The sequence below is a fragment of the Hyla sarda genome, chromosome 3 (genome assembly GCF_029499605.1).
Source record: "Hyla sarda isolate aHylSar1 chromosome 3, aHylSar1.hap1, whole genome shotgun sequence".
Lineage (NCBI taxonomy): Eukaryota > Metazoa > Chordata > Amphibia > Anura > Hylidae > Hyla > Hyla sarda.
Genome location: NC_079191.1, coordinates 296,869,486 through 296,885,307, shown reverse-complemented (window position 1 = coordinate 296,885,307; position 15,822 = coordinate 296,869,486). Strand labels below are relative to the sequence as shown.

Below are 15,822 nucleotides of genomic sequence, written 5' to 3'. Positions count from 1 at the left end.
CCTAATGTGGGGAAACTATGCAATGCTACCTAATGTGGGGAATATATGCTACATAATGTGGGGAAACTATGCTACCTAATGTGGGGAATCTATGCTACCTAATGTGGGGGAACTGCTGCCTATCTAATGCAAATTAATGTGAGTTGCAGTGCAATTTTATGGCATTTTACTTTTTTTTTTTGGGGGGGGGGGGGGGGGCCCAGGCACATTCTTTGCACAGGGGCCCTCTGTTGTCTGTGTCCGCCCCTGGTATACATATTCCTTATGGGTCCAACTTTGCAGTGGCAGTTTAAAAATACAGAAAAAAAAAAAAAAAAACCTGTGTGGAAACCTAGTTGGGGGGTGGGGGGGGGGGGTAAGTTGATAGCATTCTGTGGCAGTAGGGACTTCAGGTCAACAATTGTCCTTTCCCACCAATACAGTCATCCAGTCGGCCAGTAGGGGAGAGTCATTGCCTCAGCGTGGTTGCATCGCCACTTTGCGCTTCCAAGAAGGAGCTCGACTCTAACCATGAGACAGCAGCACACTGTACACTGCAATGGGACGCTGTCATGTCGCCGACCCGGCGAGCAATCACGCCCAAAGGATAAAAGAAAAAGAGGCGGATCTGGGGAGGAGAAAGGAAACGCTCAGATCTGCGATTCTTCAGCGCTCACTGCTTTAGTCTCCACTTCAGCTGTATCTAGTACGATGATGCCGGCAAATGTTTCTGACATCGCTGAGAACAAGGCGGCCGTGTCTCTGCTTGAAGCCGCCCGCAGCCGCTATGAGAGCCTGCAGATCTCCGATGACCTTTTCGGGGAATCCGAGGACAGCAGCGGTAATCCGTTCTACAGCACATCCCCGGAATCTTCCGCTGAAGTCAGCTCGTCCGAGGAGGATGATGCGGCAGAAAAGCCGGCAAGCTGTGAACAAGGCGATCAGCCTGAACTGTCAGATGTGCACAATCACCTCAGGCCCAAAGCCGTTAGGCTGAGTGTTGGCCACGGAAAGGACAAGAGGAGGAAATGCAAAGCTGAAGACTCCGGCCTTTATAGTGATCAGGTGCAGGAAGGTGAAAGGGGAGGTGTGTGTGATGCTGCCTGCCAGAGGAAGCCCGAGGATGATCTGGATGATGGGGATGGTTGGTCCTCCACCCTTCAGCATGTAACCACCCCTAGCTTTAAGGAGACTACTGGTAAGGAATCAGAAGTGTCAATCCAGTGCCTACCTGCCTGACTTCCTCAGATGTCCATGTTTAGGGTTTGTCTCTCTGTGTAAAAGGTGGAGGAGTGTAAGTGTAACTCGGCCCACAGATCCATCATCCCATGTGTCATACATCTGGTTACCCTCCATTTTATCTTTCTGTGGCTGAAAATGATTCATTTATAACAAATGTTAAGTTCAGACAGCGAGACTAACAGAAAAAAAGGGAGCCCAATCTGGCTGTAGTATGCTTAGACCAAGTATGGGTGCAAAAAAAAAAAAAAAATAACAGTTGTGTGCTGGTGGAGTTTTGCCTACTGTAGGCAATACTAGTGAGTGTTATGTTAGAATTCTATCACACTCCAAAATTACTCCGTTTTAAAGATCCGTACGAAGTTCTGTCTGAAAATCAGCTGTAAAATGGCAGTTACAAAATCCTATATGACCGTTAGAAAATCCCATTATAGTCTATGGGATTTTTCTAATAGCCGTTTTAACACGTTATAGCCCATTATTAACGGCCGTTATTTTGTGACGGAAGATAGAAACAGGAAAAACGGCTATTAGAAAATCCCATAGACTATAATGGGATTTTCTAACGGCCGTATAGGATTTTGTAACTGCCATTTTACAGCTGATTTTCAGACAGAACTTCGTTCGGATCTTTAAAACGGAGTAATTTGGAGTGTGAAAGGGGCCTTAGATCAAGTGAGCAGTAAAGGGATTGTCGAGCTTTAGTCATGTTTTTGGCAGCAGTAGTCCATCCAGAAGGATGCTGAAATGCCCAATGTAGATGCAGAGGTGGCCCCAGACCTCGAACATGAGGCCCCGCATTATTTTCTTCAGACTTCCCATGATGATCCGGCTGTGGGATAGTTGCGCTGTCACCCCAGCACCAATCTCAAGTGGCAACAGGCAGAAATCTCTCAAGATCAGAGGTGTAACTAGTGTCTGGTGGGCCACATGGCAAATTTTGTCCAGCACACCAAGATCGCAATCACCAATAATACATATTTTCACCATACATATTACCATCATAATCTTACTGACTAAACCGTGTATTCTGAGAATATTACCAATAATACCAGTACGAAAAAATAAAATAAAAATGATGGTCAGACCCGCCATACAAAATGAAATAGGTGCTCACCACCACCATTGCGACTAATGACTAACACCACAATACTGTTACTGTATAAAAATCACTTTACACTAACCATAGTGGTAGATACCAACTGTACACAGATCTGTATACCATATACGTGATTATATACAGTGACTATATAGTGGTAGATACCAGCTGTACGTGAGCGATCTGCAGATCATATGTGATTAGTTAAATCTAGCGACTGACAGGTGGCATTTTCTTTGATTGTTCACCTCTCTTCCTTTTCTTCTCTATCCTGCTCAAATCACCATGATGACTTCTCCTGGCCATGTCTCTGCCAGACAAACATTTTGGGTTCCTTTCTATAGCACCAACCCCAGCTCTTTACAAACTCCCCTTGTGTATTGCCCCACATATTGTAACATCACTGTGAACATTATCCCTGTGACATCATTGGGTGTATGATCACTGTATTGTGACGCCACTGTCTATTATCCATGTAATGTAACGCCACTATATATGCATGTAATGTGACATAATTGTGCATGTATTAACCCTGTACTGTAACGTCACTGTGTGTATTATCCATGTACTGTGACATCTAGGGTTATAGTTACTCTGTACTGTGATGTCACTGTGCTGTGTGTCACAGTATAGGGTTAATATGCAAAGTGACAGCACAGTACAGGATTAATATACAATGATGTCACATTACAGGGTTAATATACACAGTGACATCACAGTACATGGATAATACACACAGTGTTGTCACAGTGCAGGGTTAATATACAATGATGTTACATGACATTAAAGCAGTGTTTCCCAACCAGGGCGCCTCCAGATGTTGCAAAACTACAACTCCCAGCATGCCTGGACAGCCTTTGGATGTCCAGGCATGCTGGGAGTTGTAGTTTTGCGACACCTAGAGGCATCCTGGTTGGGAAACACTGTATTAAAGGGTTAATATACAGTGATGAAACATTACAGGGTTAAGCACATCGATATCACTGTGATAGTACTATGTGATAGAACTATGCACACAAGGGGGTAGGGTCATATAGCATGGCAAGTGGACATTTTCTTCTTCACAGCTGACCACTGCTGGGCCCTTAATGGTAACCTGCCGGGGGCAGCTGCACATTGCAGAACTGTACTGAAGAGGAACAGGCACTAGAGGGCACATAGTGACAGTCACACATCTGACCTGAAACGCTTAACAGGCAGCCACGGGTGGTCTCAGGGGGAGAAGCTGGGAAGTTACTGGCAACTCTTACTATCTCCTCTCCGTGGAGCTGACGGGGGCCGGGCAGGGACATGCTAGACATGCCTGCTCGTACATGCTACCAGCGTACACGCTTTCTTAAAGTCGCAGAGCAGGGCTTATCGGATGCCCCAGACACCAATGTACTTGCGATGGTTGGGGGTCAGAGCACGGCCCCTGCCTAAGTGGCCTAATGGAGGAGCCGCCTCTACGTATATGTCATCCCATCATGATAAAGACAGCTTGACAACCCTTTGCCTTGGTGGAAGACCTTTGATGCCCAAGTGGTAATGCCCTTGGCATAACCACATTAGTTTTTAATTGCAATTTAGAAATACAAAGCCAGAATGGATTTAGAAGGAGGAGAAGGCTCAGTCTTTTCTTCCTACGTGTCCTCTATTTTTCATCTGTTCATGGCTTTTTATTCAATAATTGCAATTAGGCTTCTACTCATTGCTCAGTCACAGATTTTAACTGTATACACATTTTTTTTTTTATAAACGGGTTTAACCCTCTGTGTTATCCTACTAGAGGGCTGTTTACATCACCATTTAAACTTACCCTTTGCAGCACTGTAAAGTAGACCGCACTTTTTAGTCACACTAAGTAAACATACAAGCAGAAAATGGACTAAACATAGACACTAGCCCTTGACTATGTTAAGGCCACTAAAGTAAATGGGGGGGCATTGCAACTGCACCGCAGTATATGTTGACAGAATATATACCCTAAGTGTAAGGTTAAATCATGATGTGAATATATAGGACCATATATAGTAGCCAGAGAAGGAGAGAACAGAGGTAACTACTGTCCCCACTCCCACTTCTACAGATATTCCCACATACGGTGACCATATAATGGTAGAGATCAGCTGTAGGTTCTGCAGACCATATAAGCGATTACATGCAGTTACATCAGGCGACTCGCTCTGACCAGAGTCTGTTACTTTCCTTTTTCTTCTTCATCCGGCCCAGACTGTCATGACGACTAATTCCCAACACAACAAGTCTCCACAGAACCTGCAAGACAAACATTTTAGGCTCTGCACTTTTCCAGCACCTATAGTGCCCCAAACAGTAGAGATTACCAGCCATCCTGTATAGTCCCTATATGGCAGAAGGCTCCGACCAAAGTTAGTTACCATCACAGTCCGACTCCTCAGTAGTGGTTGATCTGCTCCTCATTGGCGGGCAGCGGAGGGCCCGGTGTATTCTAGCAGACATGACTGTCTCAGCACATCTACTGCCAGCAGCCATTGCCCTGTTAAACTGGTAGAGGGCAGCTGCATTCCTAATGTGGTGGTGACGGCCAAGGGTGACTGTCACTCAAGAATACACATTGTAACAAATTACCTTTCTGATAAACTGTAGCAAACCCTTCATAGAATTAAGGACACAGCCCATTTTGGCCTCGAAGTCACATAATATTTACTTTTTTTGTTTTGATTTTTTCCTCCTCGCTTTCTAAGAGCTATAACTCATTTCGCCATCCACAGACCCATATGAGGATTGTTTTTGCACGACCAATTGTACTTTGTAATGACATCACTCATTTTACTATAAAGTGTATGGCGCAACCAAGAAAATATATATTTGTGAGAGAAATTGAAAAGAAAAATGCAATTTTGCTACTTTGGGGGTGTGGGTTTGTTTATTTGGAGTGCACTTTCTGGTAGAAATGATATGCCATATTTATTCTGTGGGTCAATATGATGCCCATGCGTACATGCTTTTCTATTATGGTACTGCTTTAAAAAAAAGTCAAGCAACTTTAAAATTTTCCCTATACGGGGCTGTATGAGGGCTCCTTTTTTGCGCCATGATCTGTAGTGTTTTGCAAGATCTAGAGGGCCAAAGTTTAGAGACCACTGCACAGTGATCTCCAAACTGTAGCCCTCTAGCTGTTGCAAAACTGCAAATCCCAGCATGCCCAAACAGCTGTCTGGGCATGCTGGGAGTTGTAGTTTTCAACATCTGGAGGGCTACAGTTTAGAGACCACTGTATAGTGGTCTCAAACTGTAGCCCTCCAGATGTTGCTAGGCAACTCACCGGCTTCGGTAGGATCCAGGGAGCCGCATCAGTCCTCTGCTGCCGCTGATCGCCGCCCGCTGTCGCCGCCGACGGGTAAGTGGACCTTTGGCGCCGGTCCCCGTTGGTTCCCCTGTTCTGCCTGTCCTACTGTGGGTGGGCAGAAGGGGGGAACCGAACGTTAACCCCCCCCGCCCCCAATCTGCTATACGTCGTCGCTTCTGAACGACCAATAGTAGGGATAGGAGGATCATCACTCCTATCCCTTCAGGGGGATCGTGGGTGTCTTGGACAACCCCAATCCCCCTTATTTGCCGGGTCACTGGAGACCCATATGACCCGGAATTGCCGGAAATTGCCGGTTTGATCGCTGACATGGGGGGTCTCAGGACCCCCTGGGCATTTAAATGCGGTGCCTGCTGATAGATATCAGCAGTTACCCCAGTCCGGTCCCCGCCTGGTGAGCGGTGGAGACCGAAATTCCCACGGGCATACAGGTACGCCCTTGGTCCTTAAGTACCAGGGAGCCAGGGCGTACCCATACGCCCGTGGTCCTTCAGGGGTTAATCTAATAAAACCTTATTTTATTTGCTCAACTGGGGTCACTTTTTTTAAAAGGTCTGGATTAGAATCATGGAACAACATAAAATGCCGAGACACACTGTGCTTTGTATACTGATGCTTGATATTAAAGCGATGCAAATTAATTTGCTTCCTTAACTTTTGTGTATTTCTGCCTACATACTGAAGGCCACATGGGCACTCCAGTATGTAATAACAAAACTTACTATTTACACTTTTTTTTTATGGGAAAAGCGGGTTGATTCAAACTTTTATTAGGGAAGGGTTAAAGCACATATATTAAGACTTTTTTTTCACTTTTTTCACTTTTTTTTTTTTTTTTTGCAGTGTTATAGCCCCCATAGGGGCTGATCTTTTACACTGATCACTGGCATGTATTAACATGCCATTGATCAGTGTTATCAGCACTGATTCTGATTCTCAGACCCAGAGCAGTCATTCGTCGATCGGACAACGAGGAGGCAGGTAGGGATCCTCCCGGTGTCCTGTAAGCTGTTTGGGACAGCCCTGCTGAGCTGCCGGGATACTTTAAGTTTCACTTCAGTTGTGGCGGTCAACTTTGATCGCCACGTCTTAACCCCTTAAGGACCCAGACAATTTTCACTGTAGGACCCGGCCATTTTTTGAACATCTGACCACTTTCACTTTAAGCATTAATAACTCTGGGATGCTTTTACCTTTCATTCTGATTCCGAGAGTTTTTTCGTGACATATTTTACTTTGTTAGTGGTAAAATTTTGTCGATACTTGCATCGTTTCTTGGTGAAAAATTCCAAAATTTTATGTAAAAATTGAAAATTGTGCATTTTTTTTAACTTTTAAGCTCTCTGCTTATAAGGAAAATGAATATTCCAAATAAATTATGTATTGATTCTCATATACAACATGTCTACTTTATGATTGCATCATAACGTTGACATGTTTTTACTTTTGGAAGAGATCAGAGGGCTTCAAAGTTCAGCAGCAATTTTCCAATTTTTCACAAAATTTTCAAAATCTAAATTTTTCAGGGACCAGTTCTGTTTTGAAGTGGATTTGAAGGGCCTTCATATTAGAAATGCCCCACAAATGACCCCATTATAAAAACTGCACCCCTCAAAGTATTCAAAATGACATTCAAAAGGTTTATTAACCTTTAGGTGTTCACAGGAATAGCAGCAAATTGAAGGAGAAAATTCAAAATCTTCATTTTTTACAATGGCATGTTCTTGTAGACCCAGTTTTAGAATTTTTAAAAGGAGATAAATCTTCCTAAAATGTGTAACGCAATTTCTCTCAAGTAAGGAAATATCTCATATGTGTATGTCAAGTGTTCGGCGGGCGCAGTAGAGGGCTCAGAAGGGAAGGAGCGACAATGGGCTTTTGGAGAGTGAGTTTTTCTGAAATGGTTTTTGTGGGGCATGTAGCATGTAGATCTATCGCATTTGAGATTGCTATACAAGTTTATTCCCTTTATGTGTATTGGAACTAAACCAAAAAAGGAAGGAAAAAAGCAAATTGGACATAATGTCACACCAAACTCCAAAAATGGGCTGGATAAAATTATTGCCACCCTTTCAAAATTGTGGAAAAATAAGATTGTTTCAAGCATGTGATGCTCTTTTAAATTCACCTGGAGCAAGTAATAGGTGTTAGCAATATAAAAATAACACCTAAAAGCAGATAAAAAGGAGTTAAGTTCACTTAGTCTTTGCATTGTATGTCTGTGTGTGCCACACTAAGCATGGACAACAGAAAGAGAAGAGAACTGTCTGATGACTTGAGAACCGAAATTGTGCAAAAATATCAACAATCTTAAGGTTACAAGTCCATCTCCAGAGATCTAGATTTGACTTTGTCCACAGTGCGCAACATTATAAAGAAGTTTGCAACCAATGACACTGTGTAGCTAATGTCCCTGGGCGTGGACGGAAGAGAAACATTGATGAAAGGTGTCAGTGAAGGATAGTCCGGATTTGGTTAAGCAGCCCCAAACAAGTTCCAAAGATATTCAAGCTTTCCTGCAGGCTCAGGGAGCATCAGTGTCGGCGTGAACCATCCATCGACATTTAAATGAAATGAAACGCTATGACAGGAGTCCCGGGAGGACCCCACTGCTCATACAGAGACATAAAAAAGCAAGACTACATTTTGCTAAAACAAACTTGAGTAAGCAAAAATCTGGTGAAGGTTCAATGATGTTTTGAGGTTGTTTTGCTGCATATGGCACTGGGTGCCTTGAATGTGTGCAAGGCATCATGAAATCTGAGGATTGCCAACGGATTTTGGGTCGCAATGTACAGCCCAGTGTCAGAAAGCTGGGTTTGCGTCTTGGGTCTTCCAGCAGGACAATGACCCCAAACATACGTCAAAAAGCACCCAGAAATGGATGGCAACTAAGCGCTGGAGAGTTCTGAAGTGGCCAGCAATGAGTCCAGCTCTAAATCCCATTGAACACCTGTGGAGAGATCTTAAAATTGCTGTTGGGAAAAGGCGCCCTTTCAATAAGAGAGACCTGGAGCAGTTTACAAAGGAAGAGTGGTCCAACATTCCGGCTGAGAGGTATAAGAAGCTTATTAATGGTTATTCTTCCAAAGGGTGTGCTACCAAATATTAAGTTAAGGGTGCCAATTTTGTCCAGCCCATTTTTGGAGTTTGATGTGACATTATGTCCAATATTCTTTTTTTTTTTTTCCCTCCTTTTTTTTGGTTTAGTTCCAATACACACAAAGGGAATAAACATGTGTTACTGCAATTCTTTTCTGCGAGAAATACTTAATTTTCTTCAAAAATTTCAGGGGTGCCAACATTTACGGCCATGACTGTATAAAGAGTGAAGAATATTTGCACCAAAAATAGCGTATGTGTATTTTCCTGAAAATTGCTATAAGACTCGGAATATAAAGCACTCCGTTACTACACTACCATCACCCAAAAACCACTTACCCTATAATTTATTCAAGTACATGGTCCAGATTGCCATGTGCAACTCTTTTGTACTGTCCCAGTATGGTGGAAACACAGGGACATGCCTGTAGTTTCAGGAGAAAGTCCTCAAGGCACTGATCTTTGGCCTCCGGGAAAGAGCAGACCAGAGCACCTCTGAAACTGTTGGTGTTTGGCCCGAGGCCAACACTTTCCAGGGGAGGTGGTCCTCACTGGAAAAAAAGGGGTCCCAGAGAAAATGTAGTGTGTCGCAAGAGGGGGAAAGGACACCACCACTCAGTACGACACATTCCCCAATCATGCGGGCCTCTGAATTAACATTTGCTTCAGGGAGTACCACACTTCCATGGAGTACTAAATTTATGATCCCATAATTTTACCCCATATATAATTTTGTACCAGACCAGAGTACACTGTCTTTTAAATTTTAAACCCAAACACCCCCCAAAAAAAGCATTGGGGGTTTGAATGTTGCCTCAAACCAGGCAACAGGTTAGGGACGGCCACATAGGGTTTGGGGCGGGCATAATTTTTACTTTTGGCTGTGCTATGGGTCCTCATTCTAGGAACAGAATTGGCATATCAGTAGTAAAATAGCAATTTTCATTTTCCCAAAACTACACTTTTGTAATGGGGTCACATGGTTGTTTCAGCATGTATATAACCGTCAACTACTGATATGCCATAGGCCTTTGTAACCCAATTTCTCCCATTACACCTTGTGAAAATGATAACATTTATGGCCCACTGTTCAAAAAACCTGTGAGGTGTAAATGTGTAAGTACTCACTGTACACCTTGTTACGATTTTTCATGAGGGCCATAGTTTCAAAATTGAGGTCATTTTTTTTTTTTCTTTAGATTTTACATCCTATTCCAAATTATTATGCAAATTCAATTTGTGTCACAAAGATTAAATATTTGGTTTTTCAGTTTAACTCATGGATGACATTGTGTCTTAGGGCTCTTTTGATCTCTGAAAACAATCCCAGTCACCTGTGATAATTAGATTGCCAGGTGAACCCAATTTAAGAAAAAACTACTAAAGGTGGGTGTTCCACATTATTAAGCAGAGCACCATTTTCAAGCAATATGGGGAAGAAAAAGGATCTCTCTTCTGCCAAAAAGAGTGAAATAGATCAATGCCTTGGACGAGGTATGAAAACATTAGATATTTCACAAAAACTTAAGCGTGATCATCGCATTATTAAGAGATTTGTGGCTGATTCAGAGCACAGATTGGTTTGTGCAGATAAAGACACATTGAGGAAGATTTCTGCCAGATCCATGCATCGGATCAAGAGAGCATCTGCTAAAATACCAAGGGCATCAAGGTGTAGAGTCCTCCAGAGTCTTGCAACTGTGCATAAACCTTCTATTTGGCCACCACTAACCAATTCTCACAAGCTCGTGCTCGTGTGAGCGTACACTTAGTTTGATTTTCATCCTTTTCTCTATTTTACTTTTTCCTTGTTGCCAAGCAGAAATGGCAGAAATTGGGAAGAAAAATACATGAAGACTAATTTTCAAACAGTCTTGTTCACTGATGAGTGCTGTGCAACACTGGATGGTCCAGATGGATGGAGTAGCGGATGGGTGGTGGACAGCAACCCTGTTCCAACAAGGCTGCGACATCAGCAAGGAGGTGGTGGAGTCAGGTTTTGGGCCGGAATCATGGGAAGAGAGCTGGTCGGCCCCTTTAGGGTCCCTGAAGGTGTAAAGATGACCTCTATAAAGTATATGGAGTTCCTGACTGACAACTTTCTTCCCTGGTACAGAAGGAAGAACTATGCTTTCCGTAATGAAATCCTCTTCATGCATGACAATGCACCATCTCATGCTGCAAAGAATTCCTCTGCATCAGTGGCTGCTATGGGGTTAAAAGGGAGAGAAAGTCATGGTGTGGCCTCCATCCTCCTCCCACCTCAATCCTATTGAGAACCTTTGGAGCACCCTCAAGCAAAAGATCTATGAGGGTAAGCAGTTTACATCTAAACAGCAGCTCTGGGAGGCTATTCTGACATCTTGCAAACAAATTCAAGCAGAAACTGTCCGAAAACACACACGTTCAATGGATGCAAGACTTGAAGCTGCTATCAAATAAACGATCCTATTTAAAAAAAAATAATTTTTTATTTCATCTTCTATAAATTTACAAACAAGAAAGAGAGAAAAAAAGGGAATTGAAATATCCATCGATCGTATTCCTCATATCTTAAAATCCCTTCATAGAATCCATATTTTTACTTCCTCCTCCTTCAATGAAAACCACAAAGGACCGGTCACAAACAGAGCAAGAGGTAACCATCTCCGACTGACAGACAAGGAAGAGAAAAGTCAAGGAGGAAGGGGATAAAGCAGAGAAGGAGGAGAGATTGAGCGAAGGAAAGAGAGAAAGAAAAAACTTTTTTTTCCCCCCATATATTCAGTTCTTCTTTTTACATTCATATTTGATGCTCCTTTTTCTCCCCAACCTGCCAGCCCCAGACTGAACCTTTTTAATGTCACAGGCTTTGGCGGACTACACCCAACCTTCTAGGTTGGTTTTTAACCCGAGGCTTTCCAAGTTATTCAAATGAATGCTGTATCTCTTGTATTTGAGTATATTTATCAACCCTACCATAACACATACAAAAAAATTAAATAATTGGGAAGTGGGGGCTAAAGAGGGGGGGAGCAAATAGTTATCTAATAACCTCCCTCTCCTTGATAGTGCTAAATTGGTTATCTCCCCCTCTCCTCCAATCCCCGTCCTTCATGGCCAGGAGAAAAAAAAAAAAAAAATAAAGAAAAGGAGGAAGAACAGAGGAAGAGGAAAAAAAATGTGAAAAGAAAGGGCATCGGAAGGGCTACAAGCATTACATTTTTTTCCCTTTTTTTTTTTTTTTTTTTCTTTTACACCTAAACTCCCTCCCACCCTCCCTCCCTCCCTCCCTTTGATGGCACTGGAGAAAAGGAAAGAAAAAAAAACAAAACACCTAACTATTTCAATACATCCACCAATCTTATTGCTTCTTCTACTGACATACATTTTATCCAACTATCCCATGTTAAATGGAATTTTTTCAAACCTCCTATTTTCACTGCATTCCAAAATTCCATATTAATTGTACTTATTAAAGTGTTCATATATTCGCTTATACCTGTATTCTCTCTGCTCATCCACTTTCTAGTTATAATCAGTCTTAATATAAACATCAACTTGAACAGCAGTATTTTATTTTTATTTCCAGCAATCATACCTAACAACCATACTTTGAGGTTCTGCATAAGGGTGCGTTCACACGAGCGGATTTACAGCGTATTTTACGCTGCAGATCTGCTGGTGAAGGCCCGCTCTATGCTGTCTTTACATGTGCCTGCTCGTAGCGGCAATACATCGCGACAAGCAGACCCACTGCAGCGATGTGCGCGCGTACTCGCACATCGCGGCCACTCTCCCTGCTCTGAGCTAGGCAGAGAGCTCCCGATATGTGCAAGTATACTGCAACTCGCACATCGCAGGGTGTCAGCTCGTAGCGGCGGATTGCCGCTACAAGCAGGCACATGTAAAAACAGCATAGAACAGGCCTTCACCAGCGGATCCGCGGAGCGTACACTTGTTTGATTTTCATCCTTTTCTCTATTTTACTTTTTCCTTGTTGCCAAACTATTTGAACCTATGGGCATTTATAGTACATATGTGCAAAATCTGCTTCCACCTCACCACATTTAGGACAGCTATATTGTTTATTTTTTGACATCTTACGTAATTGTTTAGGTGTATAGTAAAGTCTCTTACTTATAAAAAAAAATTGTCACCCTGTGATTTCTATTACATGTTCCTTTTTTTCCCCATTCCCAAATAGTTTTCCACTCTTAGTCACTCGTCTCCCCTAATTCACTATCCCAGTCTCCAACTCCTGTGAACTCCCTTTTCGTTTTGTGCCTTCCTTAATGCTTTATAAACCTTAGATGTCACCTTTCTCCTACTTTCTTTCCCCATTATCTTTTTCATTAATGGTTCCTCTTGTACCCCAAATAATTCTTTATCTTTTATTTTATTCACCGCGTGCTTTAATTGAAAATAATGAAAAACTTGGTTCTCCAGTATTTTATATTCTTTACATATACTCTTAAATGACCTTAATTTATCCCTCTCAAATAATTGCACCACAAATCTTATATTATATTTATGCCAAAACTCTTTTGCTTGACTCTTAGTGATTTCCTCAAAATTTTTGTTATCAAAAAGTGGTGTATATCGTGTCGCCCTTTTCTGTGTAATTGATTTTTTTTTTTTACTGCTTTCCAAAGTTTGTGTGCTAATTCTATTAAAGTTGATCCTACTCCCTCTCCACCTTCTAACCATTCCCATATATTTTCACACTTTTTACCTCTTTTTTTCCTTCTCTTTCCTCAAAATGTCCGATTCTTTCCATCTTATTACATGGGTTAGCTGTGAGGCCAGAAAATACGATATAAAATCTGTGAGTGCCAATCCTCTGCTATTCTCATCTTTCATGAAATGTTCTAACTTAATTCTCGACCTTCTCCCTTTCCCAGATCAAATCTCTTTTTTAAACACACTTTCTTCTGACCAAATTGGTCTTTTTGATAAAACATACTGAAGTTTAGGCAATGTTACCATTTTTATTATACTCATTCTGTCTGCCATATTTAGTGGAAGTCCACACCACATTTTGAACTTAGTGCCCATCTTTTGCAATAAGGGATCCAAATTCAAATGTGCATATTTTTTCACATCTTTTGGAACAACAATACCTAGATAACAGAAAGATTCCTGTTCTTCCAAAATCCTTACTTTACTGTGTTCTATTCTTCCCTTTAGTGGGAGGAGTATGTTTTTTTTTTCCCAGTTAACCTGAAGGCCTGATAGCCTACCAAAGTCTTCAACTGTTATTATTTTATCCAAAACATTCTTAGTATCAGCTACATACAGCAAAATATCATTGGCAAACAGTGATATCTTGTCCTCTCTCCCCCGACACCCAAACCCCTCCATCTCTTCCATTATTGTCATCTTTTTTGCCAAAGGCTCTATATATAGGGAGAAGATGTAGGGGGAGAGAGGACAACCCTGCCTCACTCCTCTAGTAAGTGGAAAACACTCTGTTTCCTCATTATCGGAATCCCAGCAATTGGGCTTTTATATAGAATCTTTATCCATTTTATAAACCTGTCTCCTAAACCAAACCCCTCTAACACCTTCCGTAAATAGGGCCATTCCACCCTGTCAAAAGCCTTGACTGCGTTGAGTGACAGGATGGAATGGCCCTCCTCCACCTCTTGAATATTTGCAAATAACCTTCCTATATTGTCGGAGGTGCTAAGTCCTTGTCTGAATTTGCACTGATCTTTATCCACCAAACCTGAAATGACCCCGGCCAGTCTATTTGCCAACAGCCTGGCCAGAATCCTCATATCTGTGTTTAGTAAAGAAATTGGTATATACGGCCCAAGTTCCAGTGCATCTTTTCCTGGCTTTAATATCAACACAATTACTGCTTTATTCATAGACTCTGGCATTTGCCCGCATCTAAATATTTCGTTGAATAGTTCTACCATTCTCGGAATAAACACTCTACCAAATATTTTGTAGAACTCTAAAGGGAGCTCATCCGGGCCCACTGCCTTCAACTTTGGGGCTTCCTTTATTACTGCCTTTATCTCCTCTTTCTAATTTCTGCTCCCACCCCTCTGCCATTTCTTTTTTTATTTTTGGTAATTTGCAATCTGAAACATATTTCTCTATAGTGGGGAGATCTACTTCTCCTTTTGTCCTATATAATTCACTACAGAATTCCAAGAAGATCTTTTTAATTTCCATTTGATCAGTTTTTACACTTCCTTGTCTATCTTTAATAACTTTTATTACTGTTTTTGATTGTGTTTTCTTCAATCATTTTTGCTAGAAATTTTCCTGGCCTACCTCCCTCAAAATATCTCTGCCTATATACTCCATTCGTAGTGTTGATAGCTTGATTGTTAATAAGTTCTTCATATTTTTTGGTCTTTTACCCACCTATCTTTGTCCTCCCTTGATCTTGAACTCCTATATTCTCTCTCTGCTATTTCTAGCCATTCTTTTTTTATTTCAACTTCTTCCTCTCTTGCTTTTCTTCTTCACCCTTGCCCTTCTTTGCACCATTGCCCCTCTAATATAAGCCTTTGCAGTGTCCCAGTCCACATTAACCGACACGGTAACCTCATTAATTTTAAAACATTCTTAAATTTTTCCCATTATATTTCCGGTTCTTCTTCCCATACCTCTAACCAATATGGACTTACACATAACCCTCTCCTTTGCCCTTTCCTACCACTATTCATCTTTATTAGCATCAGTGAGTGATCTGAGACACTTCTTGGCTCATATTTAACTTCTTTCACTAGCTTTATCAGATAATTTTATCCTATTGCCATATTTATTCTAGATAAGGTTTGTTTTGATTTATTGTAGCACGAATTTATTCTCTTATCTGGATTTTGGGTCCTCCATAAATCTTTCCACGCCATTTCATCTAGAAATTTTCTCATTCCTGTATTACCCACTTTTCCCTTGATCTCTCTACTTCGCCACCTATCTATGTTCTCCTGTAATACTGCATTATAGTCACCCATGATTAATACGGGAACTTTGTACGAAAAAAGAAAGGGGACATGCACTGGTGCACCCTGTGCCTTTACCTCATGGCGGCAGGTATAAAAGGTGTGTATAATATAACTGCTCACCT

At 41.7% G+C, this 15,822-nt stretch overlaps 1 protein-coding gene across 3 annotated transcripts in view; it reads left to right on the top strand.

Annotated features, from left to right (window-relative positions):
- Nucleotides 1–394: 394 nt before the first annotated feature.
- The window catches only part of PGBD5 (piggyBac transposable element derived 5), a 442,361-nt gene continuing 426,933 nt past the window's right edge, over nucleotides 395–15,822 (top strand). The window contains exon 1 of one of the 3 annotated variants that reach the window (XM_056566920.1): nucleotides 395–1,177. In XM_056566920.1, coding sequence (XP_056422895.1) covers nucleotides 511–1,177 — 667 coding nt within the window. In that variant the 5' untranslated portion in view covers nucleotides 395–510. The remainder of the gene's footprint in view (nucleotides 1,178–15,822) is intronic. The other 2 variants (XM_056566918.1, XM_056566919.1) reach the window with 2 other exon arrangements.